The 16798-nt window shown below is 39.0% G+C and overlaps 1 protein-coding gene across 5 annotated transcripts in view; it reads right to left on the bottom strand.

Annotated features, from left to right (window-relative positions):
• Positions 1-16798, bottom strand: part of NTRK2 (neurotrophic receptor tyrosine kinase 2) — a 201750-nt gene that overhangs the window by 56725 nt on the left and 128227 nt on the right. The window contains exon 14 of one of the 5 annotated variants that reach the window (XM_068666492.1): positions 4387-7920. The exons of the other annotated variants lie outside the window; for them this stretch is intronic. Coding sequence (XP_068522593.1) covers positions 7910-7920 — 11 coding nt within the window. The 3' untranslated portion in view covers positions 4387-7909. Of the gene's footprint in view, positions 1-4386; positions 7921-16798 lie in introns of those variants that run through there. 5 annotated transcript variants of the gene reach the window in all.

Genomic DNA, 16798 nt, shown 5'->3' with positions numbered 1-16798 from the left:
TTTTCTTTCTGTATACTGCTTCCTGCTTACCAACAGTTTTTTCAGCAATGTGCTGCAAATCAGCATTAGGCAGAAAACTGTGCTGCATTTTTGACCAAACTTTGCCTTTGCAGGTGTGCAAACACTTAATTTGTAAGGGCCAATCTACATGCACTTCTAAATGGTTACTGAGTTCAAAACTTGAAGGCTTTGTGCATGAGTTGCAGTATAAAGTATCTGCTAATATTATTTTATTATGGCAAATCTGGTCCATCCTATATGTCTAAGTTAACTGGAGAGAATGATGTCACCACCACCATCCTTCTCTTAGCTCAGACCAGGAAATCCTTTCCCTCAGCATGACACTATGACACTAATCTGTATGGATCTTCTGTACCACAGAAACAGAAGGACTTAGGAAAGGATGGGGAATTACCATGGAGCATAGTTCTAGATGCTTGCAGGGAAGAAGGGCTAATAAACATTCTGCCTTTAGAACATTAACTCTTTTTCTACCTTCTTTCAGAAACCAGCATAGTCTGAAAAACTTCCCAGGATGCCAGTCAGAGAAGTAGGACCTGAAAGAAATGTCATACGTTCAGAGACTGAGCCATATTCAAACTTTGTCTAAGTGGATATAGAGGTGCAGTTCAAAGATGACCCATTCTTGATGCAGGCTTCTCTGCTTTACTTTTTCTCTTATTTTAGAAGGAAAATAAATAATTAAGTATCTTGATATGAGGAAGGACAGAATGGTTTTACTTTTGGCCTCTCACAAGAAGTGTGAAAAGTGAATGGAGCTTTCATTCCAGTGTTGGAGTAAAACATAAGTTTGGCCCACAGTCCCAAAGTTAAGGGCATATCCAGTTTTCACCTTTGCTGAAATATTTTACTAAAAGATAGCACAGCACCTGATTCTGCCATGTTAGATTGGCTGCTCTCTTGCAGCTAATTGTGTAAGGAAGCAAATGGAAATCATAGAGAAAATATTGTAAGAGCATGACAGAACCCAATTTTCTATATATCACAAACAGTACTATTTACCCTTTTCCTAGCAATTTTTGTCCAGCCTCAGAGCACTATTTACAGTTCCATCAGGCTGCATGACATTGTATGGCTTCCCACGAGGAAAGCTGAATCTTATGTATGCCCATGTTTTGCTTTCTTTGGGCCAGCTGAAGTAAACTCCTCCCTCAGTGGAAGGTTTATTTATTAATCCAATGGTACACACTCAGCTCTTCAAGGCCACTTCGTTACTTGCTCTTATGATTCTGTGCATACTACCCCCTTTCCTGGGTTTCACCCTAAGTCAAACACAGAGAAAGTGACATTTGAAAATAACAGCTTTGGTTATCCCCAAAGAGGACCTGGAAAAAGACACAAAGATATCAAGCATGTCAAACAAAGAAGTGAAGAAACATTCATCGTCCTTTGATCAGATTCCTACATCATTTACCAAGAAATAAAAATCAGCAGGAAAAAGAGCAAATTCCTGATTCTTCCTATATGAAATGAAAAGAAGCTCAGTTTGCCCTCCTCCTCCTCCACCCAGGGACACAGAAGGGATTAGCACTGCTATAGTGCCTGAAAACCCCGCACAATGGGTGAGATGAGCAAAACCATCTTAAAAACTGAACAGAGCTGGAAAAGAAGTTATTTCCTCTTTCAGATATTTTGTCCTTCAGTGGTTCTTCATCCTTCCCTGGTGAGGCATTTGTTGTTCTGCTTTCTTTCACTGACAAGCTGGTACTCCTCTTTGCTGGGGTGTGCCATCTACAAAGGATTACTCCCCAGATAGCTTTCTCTCCTTGGCCTCTGTTACAGTTTCAGGATGCCAGTGCTTGCTGATAACAAAGGCACTTGTAGCTAACAGTGTATACATGCATAGTACACCCAGAAAATTTGTCTTTACTGCAGGGCTATGCCAGACAACTCTGATACAGCCACAGAACAGTCAAAAGATTATTACATTGAAATAGCTTCATACAAAAGCCCTACAAATTCCCAAATAAAGTCACCAAGGGTTTACAAGACAGAATGTGCTTAGGGTTTTTTGGGATCAGGCCCTCAACAACTGCAAAGAAAATACCACTTTTCTTTTGTCTTGTTGCACATTCAGTGGAAAAAAATACTCCTCTGTTTCCATGCTAATGCGGCAGGTTTAATTTTTCAAACTTACAAGACCTACCTACTGTAGACCATACACTATCTCCTCTGCTTACCTGGCTCCTCCATTTTGTATCCTCTGAGCGGTTGAGACTATCAAGTGCATTTTCATTGTATGGTAACAACACAACCATCCTGTATGTAAAAGTCATGACGTTTTTACAGCCTGTATGATGTCTCATCATTCTCCAGAATCTGAAAACCTCTCCAAATCCTTGGGATGGGTAAGAATAAGACTGTGGCATGCCTCTTGTATTCAAGTTTTGCTAAAATAGACAGTGGTGATCCTACTTGGAACTACTCTGCAAATTACACTAAACAATAGCCCAGCAGGATGTGAAAACACTTCAAAACCTCTTTCAATAGCAGTAGGATAGGTGCCTATTCTAATTGTCCTGGTAGAAAACCCAACCAACCCAACCTGCCTCATGGTTACAGTGAGAAAAGACATGTCTTGACACTGGGAACAGTACGATTTCCTGGACCATTTCTCTTGAAAAAAAAAAAAAAAAAAAGTCATATTTTCTTTTCTCTCCTCTTTGATATGCATGTTATTTTCTTGTAAACTAGCAAATCTAGCTAACAGGTCCAGCAGAGAATATGAGAAGTCTCCTTCCATTCACTTCAGCTCTGGATATTGTTATCTATCAGCTGAAATGACATTTTCCTACATTTCAGACAAATAAGAAAAAGTCCTCCTTCTTTGTTAAAATAAGTTTAATGAGGGAGCAAAGTCTCCTCTACACAGCCTCTTGCAAACAGCCTGCCCAACATAGAACCCATTGCTCTGTTAGCAGATCCGAGGCAATCTTATGCTCTGCACATCCCTGTAGCTGCAGACAGCCAGGCACCAGTCATCCAGTCAGAACGCATCCCCTCCGTCCAGCCAGCAATCCAATCACAAGTAGGTAGGGGACATAAAAGATGAGCAGTGAGTGCCTCAGTTTCACTAAAGCCAACAGGTAAACAGGTTTGCTTCTTAGCAAAGTTCCCTTCAGACAGCTGTTTAAATAAGAACTCTGTAAATTTTGACAAAACTGTATAAATTCCCTCCCACATATCAATAAAACTTTATTTTAGAGACAGAAAATGAACACTATGCAATAATCAAACAGCAACTATGTGATACGTCAGAAGCTAATGAAAAACAAAGATCTGTACTCCTTTAGGGTAACATCAGCTTCCTAAAGCATCTAGTGTGTTAATGAACTGTCAGAGCCCCAGTACCAACAGCATCAACACACTCAAGCATCCACTAAATGGGATCTTTCAAAGCTGTGGCCCATGAAGAGGCTGAGGACAAGTTCACTCTCTGCCATTATGCTTTCAGCACCTAAAAGCATCTTGTTTTTGAGTTGATAATTACAGTGTGCTGAGCCAAGCAGCTGTCACTAAGGAACAGGAGCTGCCCAAATGCAGCAAAATGCATAGAAGTTTACTGGTTGATATATCAGACAATAAAGAACTCAGTTACAGCCTTTTTCTGTTTTTTGTTTTGTTTTGTTTTTTTCTTTGTTTGTGTTTTGTTTTGTTTTGTTTTTTACTTCCATGCATCAAGATGGAGAAGGAGGGGAAAAAAAAAGAAGAAAATAAAAAAGAGGAAAGGGAAGAAGAAAGAGCTTTGAACATTTTGTTCCAGTCAGTTTCCAAGAAAGAGGAAAACACCAGGCGAGATTCAATTGAAGGACGCCCTCCCACAACCCACTGTTGCTGGAGAAGTAGCCACTGGGCAGATACCCGAGACACGTATTTCCCAAAACACACAGACCCAGCCTTTGCAGAGATGTGAACTCTTGCTGATGGCAGCACACACACATAGCAGGGGAAACAAGAAGAAGTACAGCAGAAATGGCTGAATGAACTTTATTCAGGGTCTGACACACTATGTCAGTATAATGAACATGACCTAAGGAGGAGTGTTACACTCATAAGCAGACTGAGTTGGCAACGCTGACCAATTAGTACCAGTTAATTTTGCAATGATAGGTAGTACACATGTGTGATATTCTATAAAAGCTGAATACGTGTCACCATAAATCAAACACTCTTTTCCCCCTGTGCTCTTCATTCTTGGAAAGTACTTACAGTTGAATCTTCTGCATTACTTGTATGCTGAAGTGAATGCAAATGTTATTTCCATGGGCCTCTGCTAGAAACAAAAAATGTTCTGGCCAGAAAAGTTATTTTCTCACTTAGCATCTATGTGACTATTGCTTTTTGTTTGTTTGTTTGTTTGTTCTAAAAAAAAAGAAAGAAAGAAAAACAAGTCTGTTTTATTTCAACTACCATACACCACAATATTATAGCACAGTTTAAAGAAAATGTAGTCTGCAAAGGAAGAAATAGGCAAAATGTAGTGTGTGTATTTTTTTTTCCTCCTGTTCCTTCTGAATTTCATGTTCTCTCACAGAGCAGTAAGTACCAGCTGCCTGCATACGCATTTACTTGGAAAATATTTTGAGCAGCAGTAACTGACAAAAATGGCTGCTACATTTGTTCAGCTGTAATGGCAGAATACCCCACATGCTTATCAGTAAAGGAAGTATTAAAAATTACCATCATTTTCACTGTCACTAGTCAAGCAGCTGGATTTTTCTCTCTAGTTGCTCTGAACTGGCACTTGCAGCTAAGGAAACAGGTGTTGTCCATCGATATCATGCTGTCTGTACTAAACTAAAACACTGAGAGGTGTGAGTTACTGCTCAGCCCTATAGATAAGATGTCACCAGGGTAGATTAACAGACTAGTTTACAACCACTGTTGATTAACTGTTGCCTCTTTTGAGACAACCTCCAGCAGGAGGCTGAATAAGGTTTTGCTTTTAAGAAGGACTTGGTGTTAAGCCAGTTAACTTTGCCTTTTGGTAGTCAAGAATCCACAAAATGGTCCAAATGCAATTTCCAGGATAGTATCTTTCTAGCCTGCCCTTCTGGTCAGAATTTTAGAGAAAAGAGGAATGGTCAGAAGCTAACATGATCAGGTATAAACCACTTCCAAGATTTACTGGGTAGTTTTTCCAGCATTTTCCCATATAAAACTCAGAACTAAATTACAGGAAAGTATGGTGTTTTCACCATTGCTTCTGTTACATTTATTCTTCCCTTTTAACTCTCTCTTCATTATGAGAATTCAGCCACATGTTCCAAAAATATAACAAGCTCTAACTGCAAAAATAACCATACTGATTTGCATTTTCCCTTACAGAGAAACTACAGAGAGGCAATATTGTTTACTTCTGAGACCCAGACAGACACAGAGATGGAAAGGTATTTGTCATCAGAACTTCAACAAACAACTGTTATGATGCTCCTTCTGAGTGAATCCCTTCATCACTGTTTTCCTCATCTAGAAAATAAGGCCAGAATTGTCTAGATGTCTTGTAATATGTCTTTGTTTGTTTGTTCGTTGGCTCTTTTTGTTTGTTTTTTAAGACTAATTGCTTTCTATTTGGGCTGTGTCACAAAGCTATAAAGTGCTTTAAATTCATCAAAGTTCTTATTTGGTGTATTTTGAAAACAATGCTCCAAACTCCTCACTGCTGTCTTAATTTCCAAATCTTAAGAAAAGGCTCTTCATTTGACCTCCTTAAAATTTAAATGTATTAAAACACAGACAAAAATAAGAGCAACTGAAAAAAAAAAATACATTCAGAAAAAGGGTTTTGCAACAGCTCTATTTCCCTTCCACCGTCTTCATTGTTACCTTTTATGCCATGAAATTAATCCTGCTTTCACCCACAAAATGGAAACTGGGAAACTCAGTGGATCATTGTAGATTAACAGTCACAAAGAGAAGCTGCTGAAGAAAGCAATTAAAAAACCCACAACACCCTCTAATTAAAAACAAAACAAAAGAAAACCAAAAGAAGAAGAACAACAGAAACAAATGGCACACCATGAATGGAAGAAAATATGTGATGTCTGCTGCTCAGTTAACTGCCCTAATTCTTTGCTTACTCCAGTCTGTATGTCGTTAGTTTAGTCTTTTATGTGCTATCCCACATAAAAATAAACAGGCCTTCAGGGATTAACATACCACAACCAGCACTTCAAAACTACTTGCTGCAGCTTCCTTTCCACACCTTCATAAATGTAAACAAATCAAGATTTCTGAACAGGAGCTACTGAAATGATTTTCCTTCATATTGTGCCAAACAGGCATCAGAAATGCCGGTTGTTGTGTAAATCAGGGAAAATGGCAAGTTGCATCTTAATAAGGGCTATTCTAGCTAAGCATCCAAATACTGTCATTGGGGAAAAAACAATATATTTTTAAATCCAGAGCATTTTAAAAAGTATTTTTGCTTATAATTAGCCCAGTTGTAAGTTAGTCGCAGTAGCTGGGGGCAAGTGGTTAGAGAACCTGCATTATCCCCGCTATTGCACAAAGTACTGTGATTTCACATATGGGCCATGGTGAAAGCTGTAGTTAAGAACAGCCATAATGACTTTTGCTTCAGTACACAGTTTTTAGTTCAAGCCCAGCTCTACAGGACTCCTATAGAACTTGCTCAAATCACTGACAGGCTTGCCACTGCCATCAAAGGGAACCTGAAGCATGCACTCTCACAGAAAATAGGTACATCTTGCCTCAGAAACACCATCCTTCTAATTGGACAGGTATGAACATGAATGTAAAGACAGTACATACACAACAAATTTGCTGCATGATGCAGCTTCCACCCAGTAATTTGTATCTTCATATACAGTAGAGAGGAGGATCATTCACATCATGGAGTTTATTGTCTCCAGTGACAAGTGCAAGCCTCTCATGAGCACAACTCAGAAACTAAGTATGGGCAGAGTGAAGCATAAACTCCCCCCCGTACAAAAAAAGAAAAGGAAGATGACTAGACTGCTCTAGCTCAAAAGAAATGGCATCTCCAGACCTCAGCTGATTAGTAGTCCTAATCAAATTTCCTCCCCTTTTTGCACTTAGGCATTTTAGGCTCTGTTAATTTAGATTTGTTCACCCTGAACAGCCTGTTACAGCTGCTCAGGGACAAGCCAAACATCTGCCCTGCAAAGACTTCTCTCAGAGATTTCATATGACATTTTGATAAAATGCTGTTCTTAGAGCAAGAGTTTGTCCATATCTAAACCAATGTCACTTGTTTCCATACAGTGATTCTTTCCTGTTACTCTAGACAATCTTATTTGGGATATGCTCACAAAAAAAAAAAAAAAAAAAAAAAAAAAAAAAAAAAAAAAACTTTTGCTGGCTTATTTATCACTACTTCTTAGTGACTCAGCTTTATTTTGATGCTATGTATGGCACAGCTGCCAGCCTGTTGGAAATATTTCTACATCCCATTTGGTTAGTGATCCTACAATTTCAAAAGCTTGTGATCGTGTATGTAAGTTTGCAGATGTAGTTTCCTCACCCTCCCCTGCTATAGCATGACAATGCATGCCAGAACACAGGCTCTGGCACAGACTTCGGAGACGGATGTGGAAAGGTTACACAATTTTGCAATAAATTCATTATGATCAAGCAGCACCAGTTAAAGCAATCACTGTCCTGGCCAAAGAAATAAATAAGGAAAAAAGAAAAAAAGAAAAAAAAAAAAAGTCTTCGCTTTTCTGATGTCCTGTTGCATCAAAGCACAGGTTGCAACAAGCAGAGAAAGTGTAATGTGCTTCAACGTCTTTGTCAGTTGCTATGGTACAGTTTCTTATGGAAAATTCCTTGTTCTGCGTGATGTTTTTCCTGCCTCATTTGGGATGGCAGAACCGTTCCTTGTGTCACCTGAGAAACCGGGCTGTCAGTTTCCACCTATTGGTGAGAAAGAAACTCATCAACAGCAGAACTCAATGGAAAATTCCTCGGGCAGACGTGTCTGCGCTGGAGGCCAACATTACACTGGGGAGGACAGGTCAGGAGCCGAGGGGGCCGTGCTGCCACACAGGAGATCTGGCTTCCACTTCAGGGTTGGCCACAGATTTCCTGTGTGAGCTGGAGCAAGGCATTAAACCTCTGGGACTGCCCACTTTCTGGTCTGTGCACAGGGGCCCCAGGTCTGCAGCCAGCCCACAGACCAACCAACTAGAGCCAGGGTTTTGGGAGCCTCAGCCCAAAAGCTCTTCAGACAGGGATTATTTGAGGCTGTGGAGTCCCACAGTGCTTTGCACAATGAGGTCTTGTTTGGACCTCAGAGCTCTAAAGTAATGCATGTAAATAATAACAGATAATTGCATTGTTCTCTGCTCTTAAGGAAAAATAGCAATACAAGCAAGGTGGGAAAACTCCGGTGTTGTTGTATACAGCCAAGCACAAAAAAAACATTTGGCTTTTAGATGAGATCTGCAATCTATTTTCTGCATAGATTATACAAAAAATTGCCAGAAACACAGTATAAAAATGGTATTATAGCATCACACTGGTGATACAAAGCAATCAGGAACAGGGTTTTTTCACTAGGGGAATTTCTTTTATAGATTAATTGGAAGTAAGCCGATTTTAATGTGATATTTTTCCTGCTGGAATGTTTCTCCTTCCAATCAAAAAATAATTAAATTCCACCACTTTTGATTCATGACAAAACCACAGCATGGTTAAAATAAAGAGTGTTAACGTTTTAATGCAGTTGGATACCTGCCGTACTCCAGAACACCAAAATTCCCCTGGGCTCCCTATGGTGATAAGAAGAGCTTTTGACCCCACTGAGGAAATGGGTTTTGGAAAAAAAAAAATGTGTAAGTGCTTGAAAAGAGACTCCTTCACTAACTTCTGTCATGAGAATGAAGAGCATTCAAGATGTGACAATGTAATTGCACTCTATGGGACAAATTTTCTGTTGGCGCCAATATTTAAAGCTCCATTGACTTCAGTGGAGTTTCACCTTTTAATCCAAAAAGTTTCAGACTGGTCTTTCAGGTACATACAACCATTTTTCTCTTTTAGAGTCCTTCCCTCTCCCAGATGATTTCAACATGAAAATTAATGGATACACATGTAAGAATGAAATATACATGCTAAATACTAATTGCATACAAGTCAGAACATGCAAAATTTTGATTCCCACAGCACTGACTTCAGCATAAAGCAAATCAAAAAATTTGACTGAAAAATTTCAAATGGCGTAAAATAAAGTTTCAAAGACTTGGCAACAGGAAAATAATGATTTTGAGTTACATTTGTGGCTTTCTAAAATAATCAAATTCAACAATGAAAGTGAAAAAAGGTTTATTTTGCCACAAAAAAGAACAAAAAAGCTTAAAAACAATCTTGAAATATTTGCCCAAATAAACTTTGTATTGTAATATGTCAAATTATTTCAATTTTATTGTTGGATCACAGTTTTCCTATTTCAAATTTTCAGCTTGAAACAAAACTGAATCAAGTGCCCTTAGCTTTAACTTTCATTCTGATTTTAAAGTAGAAAGTAATTTTGAAATGCTGAAATCTCACATGGGAGGAAAATTCTATTTTTGAACAGCTTTACCTCTGTACATTTAAAACCTCAGCTATTACCATGCTTTAGTATGGAGCTTTGGAGTAAGAGGAGATATAGCAAAGATGGAATAATTCAATAAAGTTGGATTATTCTGTTTGTACAGCATAGAAGTGGTTCTTCTATATAATCTTCCTCTCTGACTCTGCATTATGGTGGAGGAACCAGTCATTCAGGCTATCATTGGACAAAGAACTGTATGCCAATCTTATATGGCATATCTGTGCAGGATGTCAGTTCATCAGCTCATTGCTCCACTGATTTATTTTTTTTCCTATTTCTTATCCAGAATTTATCAACTTTCACTTCCAGGAAACTTGTAGGCAAGAAAATCATGGACAAGTGGAAACAATGTGGAGAATAGAAGTCAAAACTAAGCTTTAAGCATGGCAAAGATATATGCAAGTTCTAATGAATATACAGAATTTTGAGCCAGAACCCAAGATTTGAATACAGGTGACTTTTGATAAACTTTACATCCTGATCTCAATGCTATGACATAAAAGTCATAGCTCAGAAAATCTCTCCAAGGCTGAACAAAATGATTTTTGTTTTCAAAATGTTTTCAACAAAATGAAAATGATAGTCATTAAAGAAAAATTCTGCAATTTAATTCCTATGGTACTGCAAATAGTTGTCAATTTACAAGTATTTGAGAAGAGAAAAAGCTTTGCATGCAGAAGTCATTTTTGTGCTAGAACCCATCATCAGAACTATAATAGACAACCTCATCAGTGAGGTAGGTGCTTTTACATGATTATTCATAACACAAAGAGAACCTGCAGAAATGCTTCTATAGTTTTCCACAACCAATGCAAGTCATGATATCTTTTAAATATCCATTTAATTCAATAATCACAAGTGCTGTTCTTACATTTGTTTTCCAACATTTCTCCTTGTATCTCCAACAACAGAAATAGCAGCTGTAGGCTAAGACGTGGAGGGGGAGGGTTGAGGGGTGGGGGACAGGAAATGAAGAGAGAAATAACCAGTGACCCAGAAGAGCTTTTTGTTCTTCAACTATCTTGTACTCTATTGATCCTTTCTTGCTCCCTAGAGACCAGAGACATTTTATAATTATGACCATAATTAAATGCCATCAGGGATTTGAGAGGACTTCCCTCCTGAACATCCATAAATGCAATAAACATCAGTTTAAAAGCTATGAAACCAAATCAACGAAGAGTTAAAGCTGCAGATACAAGGCCCTGCCATGCTGACCTCCAGTTCTCCTGACCGAGGCCAGAGCTGAGCCTCCACAGGAGCAAAGATAAAATTCCCTTCCCCAAATGACTCAGATATTCAGTTGGCTGCTTGAATGAAATGCAAGAAAGAGGAGAAGGTGGATTAACAGATTAGCCTAGTGAAAGGCAATTAAAAAAATCCTTAATCAGACATGACTGCTTCTATCAAGTTGGGTATCAAAAGCAAAGCCTACTTTTGCCCAAATCATTCTGTTCCCTGAATCCAAATCCTGCAGTCACACTGTCAAGGAAGGCAAAACCTACATAGTGACATTAATTCCTTGAACTTTGGAAAAGTATAGCTGCAAGATACTGCTTTAATTGGCATAAATGACCAACAGGCCTACCCTTTTTTCATTCTTATCTTTTATTTCCTTTACTTTCCCCCACCCTCTCCTTCCTTCTCTTTGTCTCAAAGATTTGTACTCATCATTGTCTCACAAGGTACCACTTCTTATCCGAGCCCTTTCTGATTATTGCTTAGATACATGCAAGTTGTGGGCTTTCATACTTTCCGTGCATTTTCCCTATTGTCTGAGCATGATTTATCTGTTTCATCTTTGTGATGTTGGTCCAGTTTTGTCCAGTCTAATGAGTTTTACTAGTAACTGTGTCTAGGAGTTTATGACGACAACTGCTGTAGGTAGAACACTGGTCATCCTTAACAATGTTCTTGTTGGCTAGAACAACACCTACAGATGAAAATATTTTCTCTGTGTTTACAACATGAGAGGTATGTCCTGTAGCAAAGTCTGGGCGTGCACAGTGAATTGTCTGCATATGGAGAAGCTGTCTATATAAGGTAACAAGGAAAACATTGAAGTCTACAATGCACTTCTTTTGTTCTATAATCTTGCTGTACGAGTATGATGCTATGGGACTGATGTAAGGGATGATAAGTGTATTTATATTCTTCCTTTTTTGGTTTGTGGGTACAGCATGAATTTTGAAAGCCTTTACACCGTTTTTTCCCTGACAGCTTGCTCCACCACATTTCATTGGGTTGGAAAGGAGAGAAGAGGGTTTTTTCTTCTATGCATCAAGCCATCGTCCACAGATCTGACTGAAATCTAGTCTCAGAGTGTGATTTACATTCACACGGAGTGCACAACTTAAACAACAATGCACATCAAGAACCTCAGTAATTCAAGTGTATCAGGCCACAGAACTGCTTAGCTCGCACAGTATTGAACATCTTTTTAATTTGTTTAAAAGCAACGTCAGGCCTAGTTCCAAATAAGCTCTTGTCAGAAACAATGGGATTTGTTGCAAATTTGGTTAGATAAAGCTTGTTCCATTACTGAATCTGAGATACAAAGAAAACAGTGCTCACTTGTCTTGACTCAAATGTGTTCAAATAGGCTTTTATCCCTGGATTTCTTAGCCTGATTACCCAGAGTGTTTACCTGCCACGCAAAGATCCAAGTTCAGCTCAGCACTGCTACAACTTCTGAGAATCTGCCAGCACAAAGCAGTGCAGGGAATGAGGGACAGCTCATGACTTGCAGCCACAGAGGGTTTCTACCAGAGCTCGTAAATTAATATTCCCTTTTCTTATTACAAGAGCCTGAAGATCTAAAAAAGATTTAAACCCAGAATTGTTATCCTTCCTTAGACTGAAATTCCATTTAAAAATTTGCCTCTTTTTCTTAAAAAACAAAACAAAACAAAACAAAAAACTTCTAACATCAAGGTGTGTTTCTCTAAGCAGTTTTGTTCTTATTGTTTCCCAGAATTTCTCTGTCTTTCTCAGAGGACCACCTGAAAAAGACCTCAGTAAGACAAGAGAAATCCAGGGGACTATTCTGACACACGTTTTCTGCAGAGTGTTGAGGTACATTTTTACCACAGGACAGACACTAATCTCTCAGTTACCCAAATGTCTCCCAGCACAGCCTCTGGTTGCAGTCACAGAAGAATACAAGTTTAAAGAAACAGGTCTTGAGATGGTTTAGCTAACAGTGTGGGTTTTGACATATATGCTTGTATACAGTACGGCATAGCCATAAACAAAGGTCAGATAGATCATAACAAAATGTTTCTTGAAAAATTTTATGGACATTTGGATGGAATGACTGGTCTGATGAGGCCAAGAATTCACTGTGGGTGGGCAGAGCCTTTTATATATGATGAAAAATAAATATTGCATGCTCAGGCAGAGTCCATCCCTAGACCAGACCAAAACAAATAAAAGTCAAAGTTTTCTCTGTACTCTTTCTCTCCATTATTAAGAAAAACACCTGTAGCTTTTCTGTGCCTTTACCATAGAAAATGTTGTAAATATTTCTTTGTGTATATTCCATCAACAAATAAAAAGCTGCAAAGTCAAGACAGCAAAGCTGTCTTCTGCAAGAGCAGTGAACACCTGTATGCTTTGTTCTGTCTTGAAACCATTCTATCTTGCAGTCAGGAAAATTTACCTGAAAATTTATCTTACAGAAATGTACAGGCTCTCCTACATATAATAATATATAATTATTTTTTTTTTCATTGACACACTACAGGTTGTTTAATGTTGCTGTTCACAACAGTCCTGTTTCACAGTAATCAATGGGCTGGAAAGACTTCCATTGATTTCAATGGAAAATCAATTCTTGATCGGGCCTCTCGAGAAAAGCTATCACTGAAAAAAAAAAGAAAAGAAAAAAAAAAAAAAGCTGAAACTTTTTTCTTCTTTCTCATTTCTGAAAGACATACTTCATGTCAGAGGTTGGACTCGATGATCTTGAGGTCTCTTCCAACCTAGAAATTCTGTGATTCTGTGATTCTGTGATTCAGCAAGGTACCATTTCAGAGTTCTGTAAAATGCTCCCTTCAAAAGGCAAATAAAATGTAGCTTTAAAATGCAATAAAACATTGTAATAAAACTGCAAAACCAAATCTCGGACAATTCCAGTGAGGAAACATGCAAAATAAGAATATGTAGTGGAACAGACTTCGTGAGTTGGGAAAGAGCCACCTTGCAGCAAGGTAAGGATTCTTGGAAATAGCAGAATTCAAATTAACTTTCAGAAGGGTTCACTATACCTGCAAAGAAAGCAAAGCCTGGAAAAAAGCTTCTGGAGAGGACTCCAGAAGCAAAAGTTAAGAGAAAAAGAAAATACATTCTTCAAGCAGGCACACATGAATTTGAGGCTTCAGTCTGTGCTCCCATAGGACATCTCCAGGGTGAGTACTGTGATTTACTGTCTGAGGCCATGTCTTGCTGAAAAAGTGCACCAAATGTCTCCTCCCAGGGTGAAGCACAAGACTGAAAGGATTCTGCAGACATGTCTGAGTTCAGCAAAGAGCATTTTAGCATCACTGCTGATGCCTGCTGGGGCTGCCAGTGGCAGCTGAAGAGGTCCAGCTCATGAATCCTGTGGTGGCTGGAGAATTGAGGCAGCCTGAAGTTGAAGGCAGCTTATACATGGGCTGGAGGCACTGAAAGATGGTGAACCTACTTCTCAGCTGCAGAGGGGTGGGCACCTGGCAGCAGTCACTTCTCCAGGCACCACTGCTATTTCTGGCAAATTGCATGAGTTTTTGGCCACTGAGGGAGTCAGAGGCCAGCACTGGCCACTGCCATCAGCACCTGTCACGCTGCAACAGCAAGGATGTCAGCAGGCAACCTGCACCTTTTAACTGCTTCTGATCCCTCTTCTCTGCTCACCCAGTCCAATTGGCCACAGGAAGACAGTATGTTGAGATGGTGGTGTGTTGATGATGTCTGTGAAGCTGCCTACCACTGCTATACCACTACAGGGAACCACACAGGGAATATCTACTGGTTTACTCAGAGCTAGCATTTAAAGACGAAATCAATCTTTGTATTGCAAAGCTTAAGACAAACTCCTGGTATTGGAAGATCTGGAAGAAACACACTGCTTAAGGATTATTAGACACCTATTTGATGAAGGGTTTCTAATCTATGCAGAACCAGCCACGTACGGGCTCCAGAACGTTACTACTGAGATCCACTGTAGCAATATGTCCATTCCCAAGCTGTGCAGATACAGTAGGCAAAATAAGGTGAGAATTTGCCATCAACATAGCCATCATGATAGCACAGCTTATTTGGCTCCCAGCTAAAGATAAAACACCTTTCTGCACTTCTGGTGACACATGTGAGCTTCAAAGACCCAAGCACCACAAGCACGTTACAAAACTGACAGTCCTGGAGGGAGCAGCCCTGTCTAACCGGGTACTTCCATTTTTAAATCAGAGGATGAAAGACTGAGTCCATAAGCTTTTGCCTTGCATTTTACCACACAAGAAGGAGGTTTTCAAGTTTTCCCACATGGTGTTGGTCAATGCATTTCTGTCTGGAGGCAATCCTATTGCTATTCCAGTCTCAACAGCCTCTTGAGTGGAGACTGCAAATACAGCAAAGCAGTTGCTTTTCTTCTGATGAGAATAAAACAGGGACAAGACAAATCATGTCCTCCTGCAAAGGCAGTCAGAGCAAATCAGTCATGTATTGTTATTTCTTTGCCAAAGGCTGAGACTGATGTTCTTTTGTTTCTTTTCCATTTGTTTCACCCTTTTTCAGTTCCTCCCTACTTTGTGTGGGACATGTTCCCCTCGATGGGTATTGTTTTCAGGTTTTTTGTTTGTTTGTTTTTTGTTTTGTTTTGGTTAAGGCAGCCACAGGCCTTCAAGCTGTGGGCAAATAAATAAATAAATAAATAAATAAATGAGAGAACATCCTTGAAAGACAGCCTAAGAAACCAAATCTAAACAGATCATAAACAACATTCAGAAATATGAGAAGCCGTGTGAGAATGGTGTCATCACAGAAATATACTAACTGGAACCATGGCTCAAAAAAGATATTTGTAATGGCAGTTCAAAATTATGTCAGATCTGTATTTTCCTCAAAATGATACAAATTGGAGGTTATTTGAATTTAGATTTAGCTTCTAACTATCCAGTCCTGAGCACAAATAACTACACGATAGAGTGTCCAATTTTCCATTCTTTCTCTACAGTGCTGTGGGAAACAAACCAAGGTAGGGGGAAGGAAGAGGAGGAGGAAGTGCCTTCATGAAGAGAGCTTTCCATCACCTTAACTCTGGCTCTAATCGTTGGATACAACTGAATGCTGCTCAAGGGATTCTCTTGGAGACTGAAAGCCTTTTCCCGCACCCTGTGACCTAAGTTCCCTCTGACTTAAACAGAGTCTCCAACAAACAAATTTCAAAGGTATTAAGGTGTAGAAAGAAGAGTCAGTCATTTACTGGAATTGTCCAAAGTACTAAGCTGATTAAGAATCTGATTCCTACTGACTAGACTTTAGGTTTCCAATCTGTTCAAGGGCTTTTCAGAAAACCAGTAAATCGTTGACTTGAATACTTTAGCACTTGAATACCTTTGAGATTCTCATTTCATGTGCCAAGCTGACATCTGAGAATGGAACTTGGATTTCCATAATGCATAAATTAAAAAATAAAATTAAATCCCTAGAGATAAGATTGGCTTTACAGAGATACACTGAAATTTAGAGAAACAGTCAATAATTGGTATGCACATACCATGTATTTTTTCTAAATGCAAACAATACTCCCATGCAATATGTTTTTAATTAAAATGTTTCTGTTTAATTGCCCCCAAAAGCTAATGCACAAGTTGTTAGCTAAAGGTATTGCACAACTTTTCATCAATAGAACTTTAACTATTTCAGACCTCATTGCAGGGTCTTGACTTCAGTCACTTGACACTTTTTCTCTTGCAGGGGTCTTATACTTCAATCATGGTGATTCCTCAGCAACGTGCAAATAATAGTGATTAATTATTGTGGGCATTGATGGGCTAAAGATAAGATATAGCAAGTGTTCACCCTATATCAGATCTGTATGCTTCTTGCATACATGTGATATACTGGCCTTCAAAGAGCGATAAACCTGTCCTCTGTGGAATGGCCTGCTCAACTACCTGGTCAGCTGCTGAGAAATTCATACCAACCCTCACAGCGTAG

Source organism: Anas acuta, chromosome Z (genome assembly GCF_963932015.1).
Source record: "Anas acuta chromosome Z, bAnaAcu1.1, whole genome shotgun sequence".
Lineage (NCBI taxonomy): Eukaryota > Metazoa > Chordata > Aves > Anseriformes > Anatidae > Anas > Anas acuta.
Note: the sequence above shows the minus strand (reverse complement) of the source record. Positions and strands in the feature narration are given on the sequence as shown.